Raw genomic sequence first — 19,672 nt, 5'->3', positions numbered from 1 at the left:
TTTAACATTGTTTATAATTATAGAGAATAGATACATTTATCTAACGAGTTATTCAAAATGTGTCTAATGAGCAAAAACGAGCTGGATAAGTTTTTAACAAAGATTATTGTTTTGTTTAACGACAGCACATTGAGCACATTGATTATTTAATCATCGGCTATTGGGACGTCAAACATTTGGTAATTCTGACTCTTAGTCAATAGAGAAAACTCCCTACATGTTTCCTGATGCAACTAGGGATCTTTTATATGCACTTTCCCATAGATAGGAAAGCACATACCACGGCCTTTGACCAGTTGTGGTGCACTGGTTGAAACGAGAAAAAAAACCAATCAGCTGAATGGATCCACCGAGGTGGTTCGATCCTGCTACGCAAGCACCTCAAGCGAGCACTCAACCGAACGTAGCCAGTGGTAAAGCGCTCGCTTGATGCGCAGTCGGTTTGGGATCGATCCCCGTCGGCGGGCCCATTGGGCTATTTCTCATTCCAGCCAGTGCACCACGACTTGTATACTAAAGGCCGTGGTATGTGCTATCCTGTATGTGGGAAGTGCGTATAAAATATCCCTTGCTGCATTAGAAACAAATGTAGCGGGTTTCCTCTGTTGACTACGAGTCAGAATTATTAAATGTTTGACATCCAATAACCGATGATTAATTAATCAATGTGTTCCAGTGGTGTCGTTAAACAAAACAAACTTTATTCAACCGACTGAGCTAAACCCGCCTTTTTAACAAATGTAGTATTAAATATTTTGTACATGTTCTCAAAAATGAGGTTGAAAAGAAATTTAAATGTATTTTCTTATTTACGGCGCTTGTTCCTGTAGCTACATTATACGTCACAAAGCAATCAGTTTCATTTTAACTTACGGTATAGTACAATCAGTTTTGGACATACGTACTTATAATTTTGGATAGTTTGGCTGTGGCGACAGGGTATTAACCATAGTGCAGCCAATCGTATGTCTTTAAATTGTATCATATGTATATTTATGATAAATAATACGTGATGTTCTCACCAACAGGTGTGTAAGAAATACATGTACATGTATATAAATGTTAGTTTCCTGATAAAATATTAAATTTATATCACAGTGATCAATGTGGTTTATCAACATGTTCGTCATAGTTTACTACTCGGTATTCTTAACTCCGCACATTCAACCAGAACTTGAGATTGGGTCTTGTTATTAATGACGCCAAATCGTTACCAAATATTATACTAATTAAAGGCTCAACAACCGAATATCAGAGGGTCTAAAGGAAATCGCCTTTTATCGCCTGACAACTCCCATACTGTTTCCGCCCTGCTGTGTTGTTTTTGCCATTATGGAATTGCAATTAATACAAACTGTGACGTCACGAGAAAAGCAGTCGGTCACCCTTAATGGATTTTGCAACAATATACATTTATAAATAGTATAAATGAAATGATTTGAATGTAATGTTTGTGGTAATGTAATTCAAGATATAATCTTTACATTTCATAAGAAAAATAGATAAATAATTTTGTCCTTATGTAGCTTTGAGCTGGACATAAAAGAAAAGAAAATATACTAGCATTTTTGCGAATTTGGTGTGCAGCTAGGCGTTTTCGACTTATACTTTATTAGCTGTAAACATACAGTTCATAGGCGTTACAAATATTTAATAATATTATAATTTATACATGTACAATACATACACCATTAAAAGGAAAACGTGTTTACATTCTATGGAAAGTGGTGAAAATATCCAATATAAAATATAATAATAATTATCAATATAATAAAAGTATGTATGTAATAAAGAGTATGTATATGCTCCATTTACATATTTTCACGTCTCTGCGTGGTTGCTCCTAGTAAATACATAAACTATGTTAAAGTCGCGGACCCTAGTTTTAGTCCCTGAAAATTAAATATACAGACATGGATAATCTGAAAAATAAAATCTAGGAAGTGTCCACTTCAATTATCAAAAACGATTCTAATAGTGGAAATACGCCGTATTGTTCAAAAACTAGGGTCCGTCACTTTAATAGCTGCTTCATATTATTAATGGACAAATTCAACTTTAATTCACATAATTGTGATGATTTGGTAAACGAACTGTAAAAACTTTGCTTCATTTGGGGGCGGATGGGGCAGTGCCCCTTGCCCCTCCCACCACACTTCCGACGCCCATTAATTCACAAGTCAAATTGCTCGCACGTGATGATATAATAATCTATTTAAAACAATGCCATAACGATGTGATTGTGTCATATGCTTTGTGGTAACTGTTGTACCATGTCACTATGTGTAAAGTTTATAACTTATGCAATAAGGTCGTCTGTTACGGAAGCTGCCACTTCAAACAATAAGTCATACGTTAATCAAAACCTCACATTCCCATTACCAAAGACAAAGTTACTATTACTATTTTAAAAGGGACTGTCCTCACTTTGTTGTCATGTCAAATATATCACGTGCTTTCGATCGGATAAGCAAAATATTAAGTGAAAATATATTGTCAAAAATTAATAGAGATGTATATTAAGTAATATATATATATATATATATATATATATATATATATATATATATATATATATATATATATATATATATATATATATAACATTTAGTGAAATATTTGAAAATATCAGTGAAATAAAAGTGTTATCAGTCGCTCAATGACGATAACACATTTTAGAGTGAAAATTTCACTCCAAAATGTGTTAGCGTCACTGTAGAAAGTGATATCTTCACTGTAAGAAAGCCGGAACTATTTTACTGCTGGCATTTTAAAAATAAAAGTACATTGCCAAAAGTTATGTAATAAATTGAAAACTTCATATTTTTTTGTCAAATATCTCATCTCGTGAAGCTGGCAATCACATCACACTCGTCGCGCAAGCTCGTGAGATATGATTGCAAACTTCACTCGATGAGATATACTCTTCAAAAGAAGAAACGCAAAACCACATTGTCGTAACATTTGGAGAATGATTTAATTATTGAATGGTTGAATGGTGAGTCCGATAATTACCAAATGTTGCAGGATTGTTCACAATTCACTCTAGTCCATTGTGAGTAAGTGATAGGACACACCACCAAGGTCAAGGTCATCTGGAGTCAATACCGGGTGTGGCCTCCGCGTGTGTTGACAACTGCCTGGCACCGCCTGCCCATTGAAGCAACCAGAGTACGGATGACGTCCCGGGGGATGGTGGCCCACTCGGCCTGCAAGGCTGCTGCCAGCTCGGGCAGGGTCTGGGGCTGTGGTTGTCGCTGTCGGAGGCGTCGGTCCAACTCGTCCCATAGATGCTCAGTTGGGTTCAAATCCGGTGATATCGATGGCCAAGGAAGGACATTAATGTTGTTGTTCTGTAGGAAAGCCGTTGTGAGACGTGCTGTGTGAGGCCTGGCGTTGTCATGTTGGAACACTGCGTTGGCGTTGGCCATAACTGGAACGATGTGTGGCCGGAGGATCTGGTCAATGTAGCCCTGTGCATTCAGGTTGCCCTGCACGTGGACCAGGTCAGTTCTGCCAGTGTGTGAGATGGCTGCCCACACCATGACACTACCCCCGCCGAATCTGTCCACTTCCTGCACGCAGTTTGCCGCATAACGTTCACCACGACGCCTATACACGCGACATCTTCCATCATGACGTCGGAGCAGAAATCGGGACTCGTCACTGAACCACACCTGTCTCCATCGCAGTTGAGGCCATTGTCGATGAATCTGGCACCACTGCAGTCGGAGTCGACGGTGTTGTGTGGTGTTAAGATGACACCTCGAACTGGACGTCTGACACGAATTCCTACCTCACGTAGGCGGTTCCGTACGGTCTGGTCGGATATCCTGCGCAAACCTGGTATTGCTGCGGCTGTGGAGGTGGCAGTAGTCAATCGTTCCCGAAGGTGGCGTACCCGGATGTAGCGGTCCTGCCCGGGGGTAGTGACCCGTGGTCGACCGGATCTAGGGAGGTCACGTGTTGATCCATGTTGCTGGTAACGGTCCCACAGTCTGGAGATGGTGCTTGGGGACACATGGAATGCCCTGGCAACGGCCGTTCTGGATTCGCCTGCGTCTAGTCGGCCGATGGCATTGTTTCTCTGCGGTTCACTGAGACGTGGCATGTCCTGGATTGTCAACTGTCGGCCAGATACAGAGGCCAGGCAAGCGAACACCCTGCACTTTTATACTGTCGGTGTTCATGTTGCACGTGCAGACAACGCACGTGCAGTGGTGACATGGTTTGCACGTGGCTGCGTTTTTGCGAATATTCACATTTTGGAACTTTATTGTACAGTAGCTGCGTTTTATCGAATGTAACCGTGGGAATGTGTTTGGGACATGCAATGACCTTATATTCACAAAGCATGAACCGGTAGGAAACATAAAATCGGAGTTATAACCCATTTGTACCCTTTTGCGTTTCTTTGTTTGAAGAGTATATAAATCATATTTGACAAAAAACATTAAATATCCTCTATGTAATTAATATACCATTTCATGGTCGTGTTTTTCGAATACAATTCCTAAAGGAGAGGGACGTAGCCCAGTGGTAAGTCGCTAGCCTGATGCGCGATTGGTCTAGGATCGATCCCCGTCTGTGGACCCATTGGGTTATTTCTCGTTCTAGCCAGTGCACCACGACATCAATGACCGTAGTATGTGCTACCCTGTCTGTGGGATGGTGCATATAAAAGATTCATTGCTACTAATAGAAAAATGTAGCGCGTTTCCTCTAAAAAAAACTATATGTCAAAATTATCAAATGTTTGACATCAATAGCCGATGATTAATAAATCAACGTGCTCTGGAAGTGTCGTTAAACAAAACAAACCTTTTGAAATTACTGAAAATATGGTTTTCACCCATCACTCGTTGACAAAAAACCACAATCTCTCTCTCTCTCTCTCTCTCTCTCTCTCTCTCTCTCTCTCTCTCTCTCTCTCTCTCTCTCTCTCTCTCTCTCTCTCTCTCTCATTTTAGTTGTCAAAAGGGCTCTTCTAGTTAAAAACCTGTTAGAGTCGCAGCAAAAATTCTAAACAATAATTTCTTTCTCTCTCTTTATCCGCGACCGGCCTCGGTGGCGTCGTGGCAGGCCATCGGTCTACAGGCTGGTAGGTACTGAGTTCGGATCCCAGTCGAGGCATGGGATTTTTAAACCAGAGACTGACTCCAAACCCTGAGTGAGTGCTCCGTAAGGCTCAATGGGTAGGCGTAAACCACTTGCACCGACCAGTGATCCATAACTGGTTCAACAAAGGCCATGGTTTGTGCTATCCTGCCTGTGGGAAGCGCAAATAAAAGATCCTTTGCTGCTAATCGGAAGAGTAGCCCATGTAGTGGCGACAGCGGGTTTCCTCTCAAAATCTGTGTGGTCCTTAACCATGTGTCTGACGCCATATAACCGTAAATAAAATGTGTTGAGTGCGTCGTTAAATAAAACATTTCTTTCTTTCTCTCTTTATCCGCAGTTTTGTTTTGTCCCATCCCAATAAATGTTCCACGGTTGGTATATCACACTAGAGTAGCCAGGAATTCTATATTAGGGGCAACTGTTCATGAGTCCGGTTATGGGGCCACAGAAAAATACAATGTGTATTTAACGTGGTGGGGGGATAGGTGTGATTGAAGGGCATTCCCCCTTTAACCCTCTCTAGCTATGCCGATGATATATCAAAGGCCGTGGTATGTGCTGTCCTGTCTGTGATAAAATGAATATAAAAGTTCTCTTGCCGCTAATGTAAAAATAATTACTACGTGTCAGAATTATTAAAAAAAGAATGATAAAATAAATAAATAAATACGTAATTAATTAATATATCTAATATCCGAGCATTTATTAATCAGTGTGCTCTAGTGGCATCGTTGAACAAAATAAACCTGTAATTTTGTAATCCAGAGTTCGTTATTTCATTACTGTTTGTTCTCAGTCAACCGGGATTCGAACCCGTTTACCTTAATACAATCATAACTCCCCTGGTCAATAATTATCTAATATGTGGGTATATAGCAGCAAGTGCCATCCTAACGCGTATCATCATAAAATTAATTTACATAATGGACATTGGCGCCAGTGGCAGTTAGAGCCATAATCAATAAACTATCTCAGATTTCCGAGTCGGTTTTTTCTAGAGGGAAGTTGCATGTTGTGTTCCGTGGCCAGGCAGTGCTGGCCGATTTCGAGATTGTGCACCGCCAACTGCTTATAGGACCGGAGGTGGGAAAACACGAGACTGTGAGATGGAGTCAGTGAGTCAGTGAGTCAGTCAATAAACACACACACACACACACTACAGAGAGCATGTGCACGAGAACTACACATCGCACAATGGATACGTTTCTTAGCACCGTCTGCTACACGATTTCCTACATTTTGGCGGGTAAGTTCCTGAGTATTGTCTGCAACTCTCTGTCATTATGGTTTAGCTTTTTCTTTCTCGCTCTCTCGCTCTCTCGCTCTCTCTTAGATTAAGAACACGTCTTCTCGACAAACACAGCCAAATCATTATCAGTGTCTTCAATCATTATCGTTTTGTTCAATCATGTGAGGGTTTTTTGTTCAGAAACAAGGATTCTGTTGAGAGCGTGTTGCCATTGGCAACCCTTTATTGCTAATGTGATATTCATTATGTATGTTGTTATAGACTGAAGGAGCACGAGTGCATTCAGAATGACTAACAGGATAGCAGCAAAATGAAAGAAATACACGTGCATGAAATACTAGGATATAAACTAAGAAAGCCAGGCGGAGTCGTCTAACCGGCCTCCGTGGGTCGTGGTTAAGCCATAGGGCATAAGGCCGGTGGATACTGGGTTCGCAGCCCGGTACCGACTCCCACCCAGAGCGAGTTTTAACGACTCGATGGGTAGGTGTAAGACCACTACATTCTCTTCTCTCTCACTAACCACTAACCAACTAACAACTAACCCACTTTTCTGGACAGACATCCCAGATAGCTGAGGTGTTTGCCCCCAGGACAGCGTGCGAAAATAAGTTGAAATGAAATACTAGGATATGAAGTAAGAAAGCCAGGCAGAGTCAGCCAAACTCGTGCTATTTGGAGTGTCAGTTTTTCCTCAGAACGCCAGATTTAATTAAGCTAGGCTGCTTGTTGAATTGCCAGTATTTCGGTCAAGTTTTGTTAACCCTGTACCTACCAGCCGTATGTCCGATGGCTTAGCTACGACACCACCGAGGCAGGGTAGGTATCTATATAAACACACAAAGTGTCACTTCGCAGGTTTCAAACCTCCAGGACCGATAGATCATCCGCAAAACACTTGACGCTATTTATAGAAACAGGCGGGCTCTTACGCCACTATCGAAGGTCTCGTTACGTATATGCGGTATCTGGTTATAATCTGAACGTAATTAATTTTATTTCACTTTGGAATTGATATTTCGACATGTATGTACTAAATAGGTGTATGACGTATTTATTATATATAGATGTAAAACTATCTACAAACTACAACTACTAACAGTATGAACATTCTGTTATAATATGAATATATAGTCCAATGTAGTCCAGTATGTATACATACATACATACATGTATTGATGTATGTATGTATTGATGTATGAATATCTATATATTGTATGTATGTCGAGGTTGACTATTACATACATAGATATTAACGCACTGGCGCAGGGGATAATTAAATCCTTTCTGGCCTCACAAATTGTCCCATGCCGTTGCTGGGACTCGAACCTGTGGCACCGATTCGCCCGCAAATTTCAAGGCTAACCACGATACGCTCTGAGCTATCGAAGCTTCCATAAAAAGGAAGTTCTTTAACTCAACCATATGCATGGGGCCTACAATCTACGCGGTCGATCCCGCTTACGTGCATGAAACGGTGGGCAGACCTGGCACTGGCTAGTATGTATTGATGTATGAATATCTATATATTGTATGTATGTCGAGGTTGACCATTACATACATAGATATTAACGCACTGGCGCAGGGAATAATTAAATCCTTTCTGGCCTCACAAATTGTCCCACGCCGTTGCTGGGACTCGAACCTGTGGCACCGATTCGCCCGCAAATTGAAAGGCTAACCACGATACGCTCTGAGCTATCGAAGCTTCCATAAAAAGGAAGTTCTTTAACTCAACCATATGCATGGGGCCTACAATCTACGCGGTCGATCCCGCTTACGTGCATGAAACGGTGGGCAGACCTGGCACTGGCTAGTATGTATGATGAGCTTGAATGAATATCTATATATGTATATGTCGAGGTTGACTATTACATACATAGATATTAACGCAACTGGCGCAGCCGGGAATAATTAATCCTTTCTGGCCTCACAAATTGTCCCACGCCGTTGCTGGGACTCGAACCTGTGGCACCGATTCGCCCGCAAATTGAAAGGCTAACCACGATACGCTCTGAGCTATCGAAGCTTCCATAAAAAGGAAGTTCTTTAACTCAACCATATGCATGGGGCCTACAATCTACGCGGTCGATCCCGCTTACGTGCATGAAACGGTGGGCAGACCTGGCACTGGCTAGTATGTATTGATGAATGAATATCTATATATTGTATGTCGAGGTTGACTATTACATACATAGATATTAACGCACTGGCGCAGGGGATAATTAAATCCTTTCTGGCCTCACAAATTGTCCCATGCCGTTGCTGGGACTCGAACCTGTGGCACCGATTCGCCCGCAAATTGCAAGGCTAACCACGATACGCTCTGAGCTACCGAAGCTTCCATAAAAAGGAAGTTCTTTAACTCAACCATATGCATGGGGCCTACAATCTACGCGGTCGATCCCGCTTACGTGCATGAAACGGTGGGCAGACCTGGCACTGGCTAGTATGTATTGATGTATGAATATCTATATATTGTATGTATGTCGAGGTTGACTATTACATACATAGATATTAACGCACTGGCGCAGGGGATAATTAAATCCTTTCTGGCCTCACAAATTGTCCCATGCCGTTGCTGGGACTCGAACCTGTGGCACCGATTCGCCCGCAAATTGCAAGGCTAACCACGATACTCTCTGAGCTATCGAAGCTTCCATAAAAAGGAAGTTCTTTAACTCAACCATATGATCCCGTTTACGTGCATGAAACGGTGGGCAGACCTGGCACTGGCTAGTATGTATTGATGTATGAATTTCTATATTGCTGGGACTCGAACGTGTGGCACCGAATCGCGCGCATATTTCAGACTAACTACGATGCGTTCTGAGCTATCCAGGCATCCATAAAAAGGATGCTGTTTAACCCAACCACATGCATGAGGCCTACAATCTACGCGGTCGAATGTATGAATGTATGTATGTATGCATGTATGTATGTATGTATGTATGTATGTAAATTATTTAATATATTATGTATTCCATAAGGTAAATCACTCTCCACCATTATCCTGTACAGTATTTCTTTATTTTATTTTTATGTTTGTATAACGCTGATAAATTGTAAAAACTTAAAGCAACAAAGAATTTGAATTTTAAAATAAACATCATCCCAGTTGTCTCCAATTTGAAGTTGTCCATGATCCGTTTATACTACGTTTTTAACTGTGTTGCCCCTACAGACAAGTTATGGTAATACGTGCCATTTATAATAAGTTTTCATTTACGTCAAATTTTGACTTAGTCTATTTTATATTTTTATCACAGAGAAATTGATATTATCTTCGGAAATGTCCACTTTAAGCAATTAGGAAGTGGAAAATAATCACAATACGTCATTCTGTATTAATGTCAACAGGACGCTAAGTGATACGGTCTTGACCGCTATAGTGTAGTATGTCGTAATTCGAGGATGTAAAAAGAATTCGTATTCTTATTCTAGGAAACATATCAATTAACGGTATTAAAATAGTTCAAATAGTAACAATGGCGGATGCAAGATTTCTTAGAATGGGATGGGGGTAGGATCGAGCTCAGTGGGTAGAGCACTCGCCGAGGTTCTTTGGTCGTAGGGACGAATCCCCTTGCTGGACCCATTTTCTGATTTTTGTTTTTTTTCTGTCCCAACAATTACTCCACGACTGGCATGTCAAATGCCGTGGTATGTGTTATCCTGTATGTGAGGAAAGTGCATAAAAAAAAAAAATCTTGCTGTTAACGAAGAAAAGTAATGGGTTTCCTTTAAGGCAAAAGGGCCTATGTCAGAATTATCAAACGTTTGACATCCATTCGCCGGTGATTATACAAAACAAACATTAACGTATACTGTTCCCCACGTGGGTCCCGGACCAGACCGCTGACTATCCAGAGGCCGGGCCCGGGATAAACATGCCCGAAATCTTAGTGGTATAGGGGCATGTTAAAAGGTCTCTCTCTCTCTCTCTCTCTCTCTCTCTCTCTCTCTCTCTCTCTCTCTCTCTCTCTCTCTCTCTCTCTCTCTCTCTGGCTGTCTGTCTATCTGTCTCTATCTCTCTCTGTCTCTGTCTGTCTGTCGTCTGTCTCTCTTCTCTTTTCTCCTTCTCTCTCTCTCTCTTCTCTTCTCTCCTCTCTCTCTCTCTCTCTCCTCTCTCTCTCTCTCTCTCTCTCTCTCTCTCTCTCTCTCTCTCTCTCTCTACCCCCATGTGGTACTCCACAGTATAATATGTGATGGTCCGCGTTTTAACCAAGACTTCGAGATCAATCTAGTAATATAAACACGTTCATGCAACTCCATCAAACAAAAGGTGCACGCTCGAACCAGCTGGCGTTACAAAGACAAGGATATTACCCTGTGTGTTGGGCATTCTCCTTGTGCAGATGGCAGAATATTCTTTGATGTTCCCATCATAGTTAGCTAGCTGCCATATTGCAAATGTAAACAAAAATCTCCTTTTTTGTGTGTGAATAATACAAAAAAGGCGGGAAGTCAGTAAACAGCTTGCCTGAGTTACAATAAATTTAATAATAAAGTACATGAAGATGGTATTCGTCTTCCATATGTGATGCGTTAAAGTTTGGTTTGTTTAGTGATACCACTAGAGCACATTGATTTCTTAATCATCGTCTATTGGGTGTCAAACATTTGGTAATTTTGACATAATCTTAGAGAGGAAAGTCCGAAACCCGCTACATTTTTCCATCAGTAGCAAGGGATCTTTTATATGTACTATACCAGGGACAGGATAGCACATACCACGGCCTTTCATATACCACTGTGGAACGAAAAATAACCCAATGTGCGAGGATCGATCTCAGACCGATTAAATTTAATATGAACGTACATGAAGACGATATTTGTCTTCTATATTTGATACAGTCGTTGCGTAGCCAGGATTTTATATTAGGGGCGGAGCGAGGGAGATCTACACTGTCTATGAGTCGTGTTATTGGGCAACAGCAAAATATAAAAAGTGGTGGGGGAAACGTGTGATTGGAGGTGGGTGGTGGAGGTGGGGTGGGGTGAGGATGGCAAGGCCCCCACGGTCCCACCCCCTTGCTACACCAGTGGATAGTTTCATTTGTACTTACTTCCGTGCTTATTTCCAATTAAGGTTCAAACACGCTATCCTGGGCACACCCCTCAGCTATCTGGTCTGTCTGTCCAGTCATTGGTTAGTTGTTAGTGATTAGTGAGAGAGAAGTCGGTATAGTGGCCTTACACCTGCTCATTGAGTCGTTTAACTCGCTCTGGGTAGGATCCGGTACCAGGATACGTATCCGGTACCTACCAGCCTTAAGTCCGATGGCTTAACCACTACACTAATGTGATCGTGCCAGTTTAAATGCCATTCGGTAGATCTCGATAATTCCTATTTATGTTTGCCCCTGTCCTGTTTTACAAAAGACGCTAAATACAGGACTATCGAAATCAAAATCAGGCACTGGGCCCGCGCTTATAAAACTTCAGGGGCGTAGGCTGGGGAGGGGTGGGGGGTGGGTGTCGCCCGCTGAAACAAATGGTCCGCTTTCAGAACTAAAACATACAGGTTTATACATATGGAGTTTCTGGTGGTGCAAAAACAAAATAGAAAAGGTCCACTTGGTTCATATTCGAACCCTCCCCCCTCCACCCCAGGTCCAGCTCACGCTACGCCCCTGAACTTTACACTGTTTTAATTTAACTGTTGAATTTTTATATTGATGTTGATCATCACTTTATTTGTTTGCATGTACCATAGTGTGACACCCAATAGCCAATGTATTTTTCGTGCTGGGGTGGCCAGGGCCATAGCTAGGATTTTTTGTTGGGGGGGGCAACTAAAACTCCTTAAACAGTTAAAAAGAGAATTTATTTAAGTTTCTATAATGCTTTCCGGCCCTGGTGTTGTTAAACATTCATACCCGTTTAGAGTCTAGACTCAATCTCAAATGACGTCACACGCATGCAGTTTGCATTGTGTTGTCATGACGTTACTGTCTCGGACTCTATTACTATTAGAGCCTCGAGTCTAGACTCTAAAAGTTTTATAAGCACCATGCCTGGGGCTTGTTATATATCCGTACACATAATACACTGGTTTAAAAGGGTAAGACGCTAATTTTCTACTGGATTACGGGCCTTTTTTTTAAGTGTTCACATCCCGCTTTTAAAACACCCCTCCAAAATTAAATTGCTCCAAGTACCCTCCTCACACGCCACTGATTGCATCTATTTATTGTTTGTTTTTTTGTCTGTTTGAAGGAACATTTGTAGATGTGTTTTATACTTTATTATTGATGGAGGATACTTGAATATTTTGATTTTCTAAGAAACCAAGCATACACTACGTAATGGGTATTTGTATTAAAACGGGTCTTTCGCAAGATACGTCCCAAAGCATGTAAACTGTATATAACACACCATGTGCGGGAACAAACTAAACCATTAGCCTGTGTACATGATGGATTTTCTTCTCTGTTTTCACTCTTTACTCCTATCTAAGTCCATGATCATTTCATTCCAAACTCTGTGTATTTGCTTTACAATAAATCGTTGTTGTTGAAACCAATTTAAGTCCTTTTATACAATTATTTTTATTATTTCAAGGAACCGCGCCTGACTTGAATTACGGTACTGCTAATGGTGCATAAAAATAACAAACCAATAAATAACAATTTATGTCTCAAGACAAATACAAATAGAAAGCACAAATTGTACAATGGTTGCGTTCGAGAAGCCATTTGGGAATGTTGGTATTTCAGATTGCTACGCCTTCAAACTGACTAATGGCCGGACCCTGTTAATGTTGATATTAGCCAAATACTTGTTGATTTTTTTGAAATTCTTTTACTTAATGCGGCTGCAGTAAAGTGAAAGGAGAATGAACAGGAAATAAGTCCATACTGGTCACGTGGGCACAATATCCTGTATGACAAAAGTTCTGAAACCAATCTGAGGTACCAGTGATGTTATAATATGCATTAAACACACACACACACACACACACACACACACACACACGAAATTCTTTATTATTTGCAACAGTGATTGGGTGGATCCATGCATATGGAAAGCAGTTGAACTGAGATGCAGCATTGTTTTATTGCACTTAAAACACCGTAACATGGAGATTTATGGGCGAGAGATCGCTAGATTACTAGGTCAGATCGGTTTTTCTCCATTTTAGCCATTGCTCCACAGCTTCTTGTTAAACATTGTTGTATGTGCTATCCCGTCTGTAAATCTGAACGGCAAAACCGTAATACACGATTAGGGCTGTATCTCTGCACAATGCAGAGTCGAATGGGCATTTGGCAAGATGGTGGTTGATTCCATAGATTTTTATTTAGTTCATCGTCTATAAGAGGACAGACACTCCTTATGAGACTTTTCACCGCCAACGTGCCACATGCAAAACACGAAGCTAAACGAAAATAGTAGCTCAAAAGACAACATTGGGGGGGTTTTCTCTATGATAAACACATAGCAGCCGATGATTTCACAATGTTGAGGAATCTTTATAAAAAAATCTTCTTTTTCTTAAGATATCTCGTATTTAAGATATCTCCTGTCTGTAGGAAACATTTACAAAATAGTTCTATTCTAGCATGAAAGGCTCAAAATAAGTAGATAAAATAAATACTTATAATTTTATACACACAAGTCTGCCTAACCCTGGGTTCTTATTTGTGTTCGCCAAAAAATTCGCCAATCTTCAGTTTATTTTGCCACTTTACATGAATACATGACATGTATACTAAATGAGTTGTGGAAATATTCCTTTGTCTTTGTATTAGATCCTCGGACTACAGGAGGCGGGGCGTGGCCCATTGGTAAAGTGCTCGCCTGATACACGGTCGGTCTGGAATCGATCTCCGTTGGTTGGGGCCATTGGGCTATTTCTCGTTCCGGTCATTGTACCACTACTGGTATACCAAAGACCGTGGTATGTGCTGCCATGTCTGTGGGATGGTACATATAAATGACCCCTTGTTACTAATGGAAAAATTTTTGCGGGTTTCCTGTTTAAGATTATGTCATAATTACCAAATGTTTGACATCCAGTAGCCGATGATTAATGAATCCATGTGCTCTAGTGGCCTCGTTAAACATAACAAACTTTATTATTTGTATTAATAAAACTACTAAGGTGAAATAGAAGTTTGGCTATCATCGGTTACTACATATAAGTTAAATATATAAATACATAAATAAATGAATGAATTAATGAATGGATGGATGGTCTATATTACTGCAGGATTCTGTTAAAACATTTAATTAACCTCACATAGAACGGGGTTTACAGGCTGTCAAAAATCAATAGTTCCTGAGCTTCGCTAAAAGTCAGTAGCGTGTTTCATATTTAAATAACCAGCGTCGCTGCGATCTTATTCAGAATAGCAATTTTCCCTGTTGAGCTTGTCTCAGCATCATGGCAAATGAAGCTTTTGCTGTATGCATTATTGAAGTGTAAAACGTATGCTTTACTGTTTTCACAGCATGCTGTCTCCTGTGCTATGTCGAACTTTATGAAATATTAATATAAAGGATTATAATGAACAGTTTGTTCGAAGTCTGTTCGGGGCAATGAATCATTGAGCATAGCATTTGTCAGACATGTTATCAATATGGTTAATCGCTGGTGCCATTTATTCACCGCAAACATAATCCATATTGCATGTATTCTGGACCACTGGGTCACAAAAATAAAGCATAGCATTTCTTTTGACATTTTATATTAATGTGATTATCCACTTCAATTACGTGTAGATAAACTTACTCAACATGCATTCTCAACGAACAATAATAATTTTTAAAATGATTCCCAAGCGAGATAAACCAATAAATAAAACAGACATCCATATATAATGTTTCTATCTCAAAAACACGTGGGTTTTTTTGTCCTTACCACATGGTGGGTGATAGGGATTGAGTTCAAATGTAGAACCGCATGGTGGGTGATAGGGATTGAGTTCAAATGTAGAACCGCATGGTGGGTGATAGAGATTGAGTTCAAATGTAGAACGCATGGTGGGTGATAGGGATTGAGTTCAAATGTAGAACCGCATGGTGGGTGATAGGGATTGAGTTCAAATGTAGAACCGCATGGTGGGTGATAGGGATTGAGTTCAAATGTAGAACCGCATTGTGGGTGATAGGGATTGAGTTCAAATGTAGAACCGCATGGTGGGTGATAGAGATTGAGTTCAAATGTAGAACGCATGGTGGGTGATAGGGATTGAGTTCAAATGTAGAACCGCATGGTGGGTGATAGGGATTGAGTTCAAATGTAGAACCGCAGTGATTAAAAAACTCTGTCTAGATTCCCGACTTTTATGAACAGATAAAAGTGTGTTTTGTTTAATGACACCACAAGAACACCTTGATTATTGGATGTACAACATTTTATAATTCTGATTTGTTTGTTTGTTTTACAGTGCAATATTACGCTGCTCGTAATTGGTGTCCAGAAAAAATGTAGACAAAAGGGTCTGCTTGGTTCATGTTCGATCCAGACCATGCTAGGCGCCTGTCATAATTACAATTGGCTTGATAACTAATAATTACTGATGGGACACGATCTAATGTGTCAGCAAAGAAATATTCCAGTTTTACTTGGTATCCTGGATGTCCATTTTACTTTTAGAGAGGGTTTTCTGTAATATGGAAACATGTCTTAGATTTTACAGATCCGAAGTCTTCAAACCAATTTTGCATAAGAAACTAAGACTGTTGTTAGTTGTAATACTGTTGGCTCTCGTTAAGATCAGCACGTTAAAGTGGTTCCGTTTAGAAAACCAAGTCCTTTAGAGTACTAGTATCTTGTAAATGACATGCGCGTGCATGCAGAACACTTGAACCAAGTTAAACTTGAACACTAAACTTTGACTGAAGAATCATAATGATACATCATCTTTACAAATACTGATAACTTAAACGTTCATGTTGGGATAATAATGCTATTGTTATTGGAATATAAGTTTTATCATTCCCACTTAAGGAGTACGTAGTGGATTAGGTGGATAAGGGCGGAAGTTCTGATATTTCAAAGGCACTCTCTCTGGTTATCAGTGTAAAATATGTTCGGCGATTACAACGTTTTGGCGTAAACTGGCAAATCGAATATATTTTTAGTTCTTATATTTCTAGGGGCGGGACGTAGCCCAGTGGTAGAACGTTCGTCTGATGCATGGTCGGTGTAGCATCCATACCCGTTGGTGAGCTCATTTGGGCTATTTCTCGTTCCAGCCAGTGCCTTCACGACTGGTATATCAAAGGCCGTGGTATGTGCTATCCTGTCTGTGGAAAAGTGCATACAAAATATATATTGCTGTTATTTAGTAGGAATAGCCTATGTGGCCTCTCATTCTCTAGACCAAACCATGTACCTATGTGGCCTCTCATTCTCTAGACCAAACCATGTGCTTCTAAAACGTTTAAATTCTTGACTCGTGTCTCTAACAACGTTTGTGACTGGATTTATCCGTCTTAACCAGTTACTGGTATATCACAGGCTGTGGTATATGCATATAAGAGATCCTTTGGTGCTAATGGAAAAAAAAAATTAGCGAGTTTTTTGTGAAAATTACGTATCAGAATTATCAAATATTTGACATCCAGTAGCCGATAATTAATTAATTAATGTGCTCTTGTGGTGTCATTAAACAAAATACACTTTAAATAAACTGACATAAACTTTTTTTAATATTTTTTTTTGGGGGGTGGGGGGGGGGGGGGGGGGGGGTGGTTCAAAACAGAACAGATATGCACGGAACCTCGATAATTAGGATCATTGAAAAGTAGTAAATGTAAAAATTTATCTTGTTTTTAAAAATGCCTTGAACTATTTGTCATGAAAACTTTTGGTCAGTCTAAACGTAAAACGTAAAATTACTGTTCAAGTGTATTTAAGATTCTCGCCGCTTGTTCCTTGCGGCAATCTAACGCGGAATACGGAAAAGAATAAAACTAATATTTGCCGCATGACGTACGTGTAGAAATTATATAAAGTTGTTTTCAGTGTGCCCGTACGTCAAAGGATTAGAGTTAAGATTCCAATTCCAACCCATGTAAATCTCTAACTGGCTCCCTGGGGGTAAAAATCAGAGACAAAAACAATTCGTTAGGTATGTATAATTCCGCGCGGTTGATTTAAACACACGAATATTGTCCGCTAAACCCATTGTAGTAATAATATCCTACAGAATGATCAAGCTAATCAGGCAGGCCAGACTTCTAACTTGTTTGTCCATGATAGCGTGCTTAATTGAATAAAATAAAATAAAATAAATAAAATTAAAAAAATTAATCAAAATTAAAAATAAAATAAAATAAAATAAAATTAATTAATAGTTGAATGAATGAATGAATGGACAAATGACTGGATGGATAGATGGATGAATGAAAGAGTCAGTAGGTAAAAGGATGAATCAATGAATGAATGAAGGAAAGAAATCATGAACAAACAAATGACCAGTCTCATGAACTGTTTGTTTGCAAAACGTGAAAACGTGATTTTTTCGTATACCCTTTATTGATTTCTGCCAGAACGCAGTTGATACGTAATAATAGCGTTGCTAAAGAAGGTCTCCCACCTAAATACACAATTACGTGCAGGCGTGTCTGAGTGATTTATTGACATCGTTTAAAATGGAATCAATGTCCCAGTGGTATTAGAACACCGCATCAAATCAATCCCAAAAGGAAGTGGATGTATTCCAGTTGTAGACCTAGCAGCACCACCGAACGTTCTGTTAATAGTACGGTCGATTCCTCTAAAGGCGACGCCACACGATACGAGTACCTCGTACGAGAATAGCCGACTGACAAGACAAACATTACGAGTTCATCGGTTGTTAAATCGGAAAAAAAACTTTAGGGCGAAAGAGACGACCTGCTGCTGACTGTGAAGGCGGAAAAACTCACGATTTGAATTCAAGGAGCATAAATAAACTGAACGCAGAAGAAGAAGAAGAAGAAGAAGAAGAAGAAGAAGAAGAAGATCGGTTGTTACGCAATCTGTTATTCTTGTGGCTATTCTCGTACCAGGCACTCGTATTGTGTGACGTAGCCTCAAGTGGAAGGTTTGGGATCGATCAAATGCCGTGGTATGTGCGATCCTGTCTATCGGATGGTGCATATAAAAGATCCTTTGCTGCTAATCGAAAAGAGTAGCCCATGAAGTGGCGACAGCGGGTTTCCTCCCTTAATATCTGTGTGGTTCTTAACCATATGTCCGACACCATATAACTGTAAATAAAATGTGTTAAGTGCGTCGTTAAATAGAACATTTCCTTCCTTCCTTAAGTAGAACGTACTGGGTTGATTCCCGATCCAGTCAGTACTCCGTAGGTGGTAGTTCATCGGTAGTGGTAGTCTATTGTTTTTGTTTTGTCTTTGTAAAATAAACGATAGGAATGTTATTTTAGAAGTCGTAAGTCAAAGTTTCTTTTATTTAACGACACCGCCAATTGGATGTGAAACACTTGGTAATTCTGATAGTACAAAACACACAAAAACAGCTACATTTCCCCATTAGCAGCAAGGGATTATAGGCACTTTCTCACAGATATGACAGCACACACCACTGCCTTTGATATGCCAGTCGTGGGGCACTGTTTGGACGTAAACAAAATTAAAGAAAAAGTCCTCCGAGGGGATTCAGTTATTCGACCCAAGCAACTCAGCGCCTCGGCACATTTAAAATTACAGGTATTCGGTGTCGTAACATATCAGTGTGTGTGTGTGTTGGGGGGGGGGGGGGAGAGGACAGCACACACCACTGCCTTTGATATACCTTTCGTGGGGCACTGTTTGGACCAATCTAATTAAAATTAGCTCCACTATTACATGTGGATATAACAGCAACCCGTTGGAGCTCATGTCCAGTTGACCTTTCATTCGACCAATCAAAATCTTACTTGGAAAATCCTGCCAGTGATTTAAAAAACAAATTTGAAAACATTCGGGATTATAGCGAGAGTATACGAAAAGATTCGGGTGAATTACGAAGTATGCCGGAAACAGTAGGAAAACCCCCCAAAACATTGCCGATGCCTATCCTAGACAGACCTCTCTGACAGCGTGTGTATGTGATCGTGTCCATCTACGTACCGACTCGTACTCTCGTAAACCATCTTGTCACATTTATGTAATTCGTCATACACGTTGCCGTCATGTTGAATAACCTGGGCGTAACAATTTTGTGTCTCTTATTCTGTTCCGAATATTACCACTAGTTCTTTTTAGTATAGGAAGGAAGGATATGGTTTATTTAACGACGCACTCAACAGATTTTATTTTTACGGTTATATATGACATCGGACATATGGTTAAAGACCA

At 40.2% G+C, this 19,672-nt stretch overlaps 1 protein-coding gene across 1 annotated transcript in view; it reads left to right on the top strand.

Annotated features, from left to right (window-relative positions):
* Positions 1-6,166: 6,166 nt before the first annotated feature.
* The window catches only part of LOC121369065, a 34,670-nt gene continuing 21,164 nt past the window's right edge, over positions 6,167-19,672 (top strand). Inside the window, exon 1 of the mRNA XM_041493896.1 lies at positions 6,167-6,367. Within this exon, the coding sequence (XP_041349830.1) occupies positions 6,289-6,367 (79 nt within the window). The 5' untranslated portion in view covers positions 6,167-6,288. The remainder of the gene's footprint in view (positions 6,368-19,672) is intronic.

The sequence above is a fragment of the Gigantopelta aegis genome, chromosome 3, assembly GCF_016097555.1.
Source record: "Gigantopelta aegis isolate Gae_Host chromosome 3, Gae_host_genome, whole genome shotgun sequence".
In the NCBI taxonomy this organism is placed as follows: domain Eukaryota; kingdom Metazoa; phylum Mollusca; class Gastropoda; order Neomphalida; family Peltospiridae; genus Gigantopelta; species Gigantopelta aegis.
Note: the sequence above shows the minus strand (reverse complement) of the source record. Positions and strands in the feature narration are given on the sequence as shown.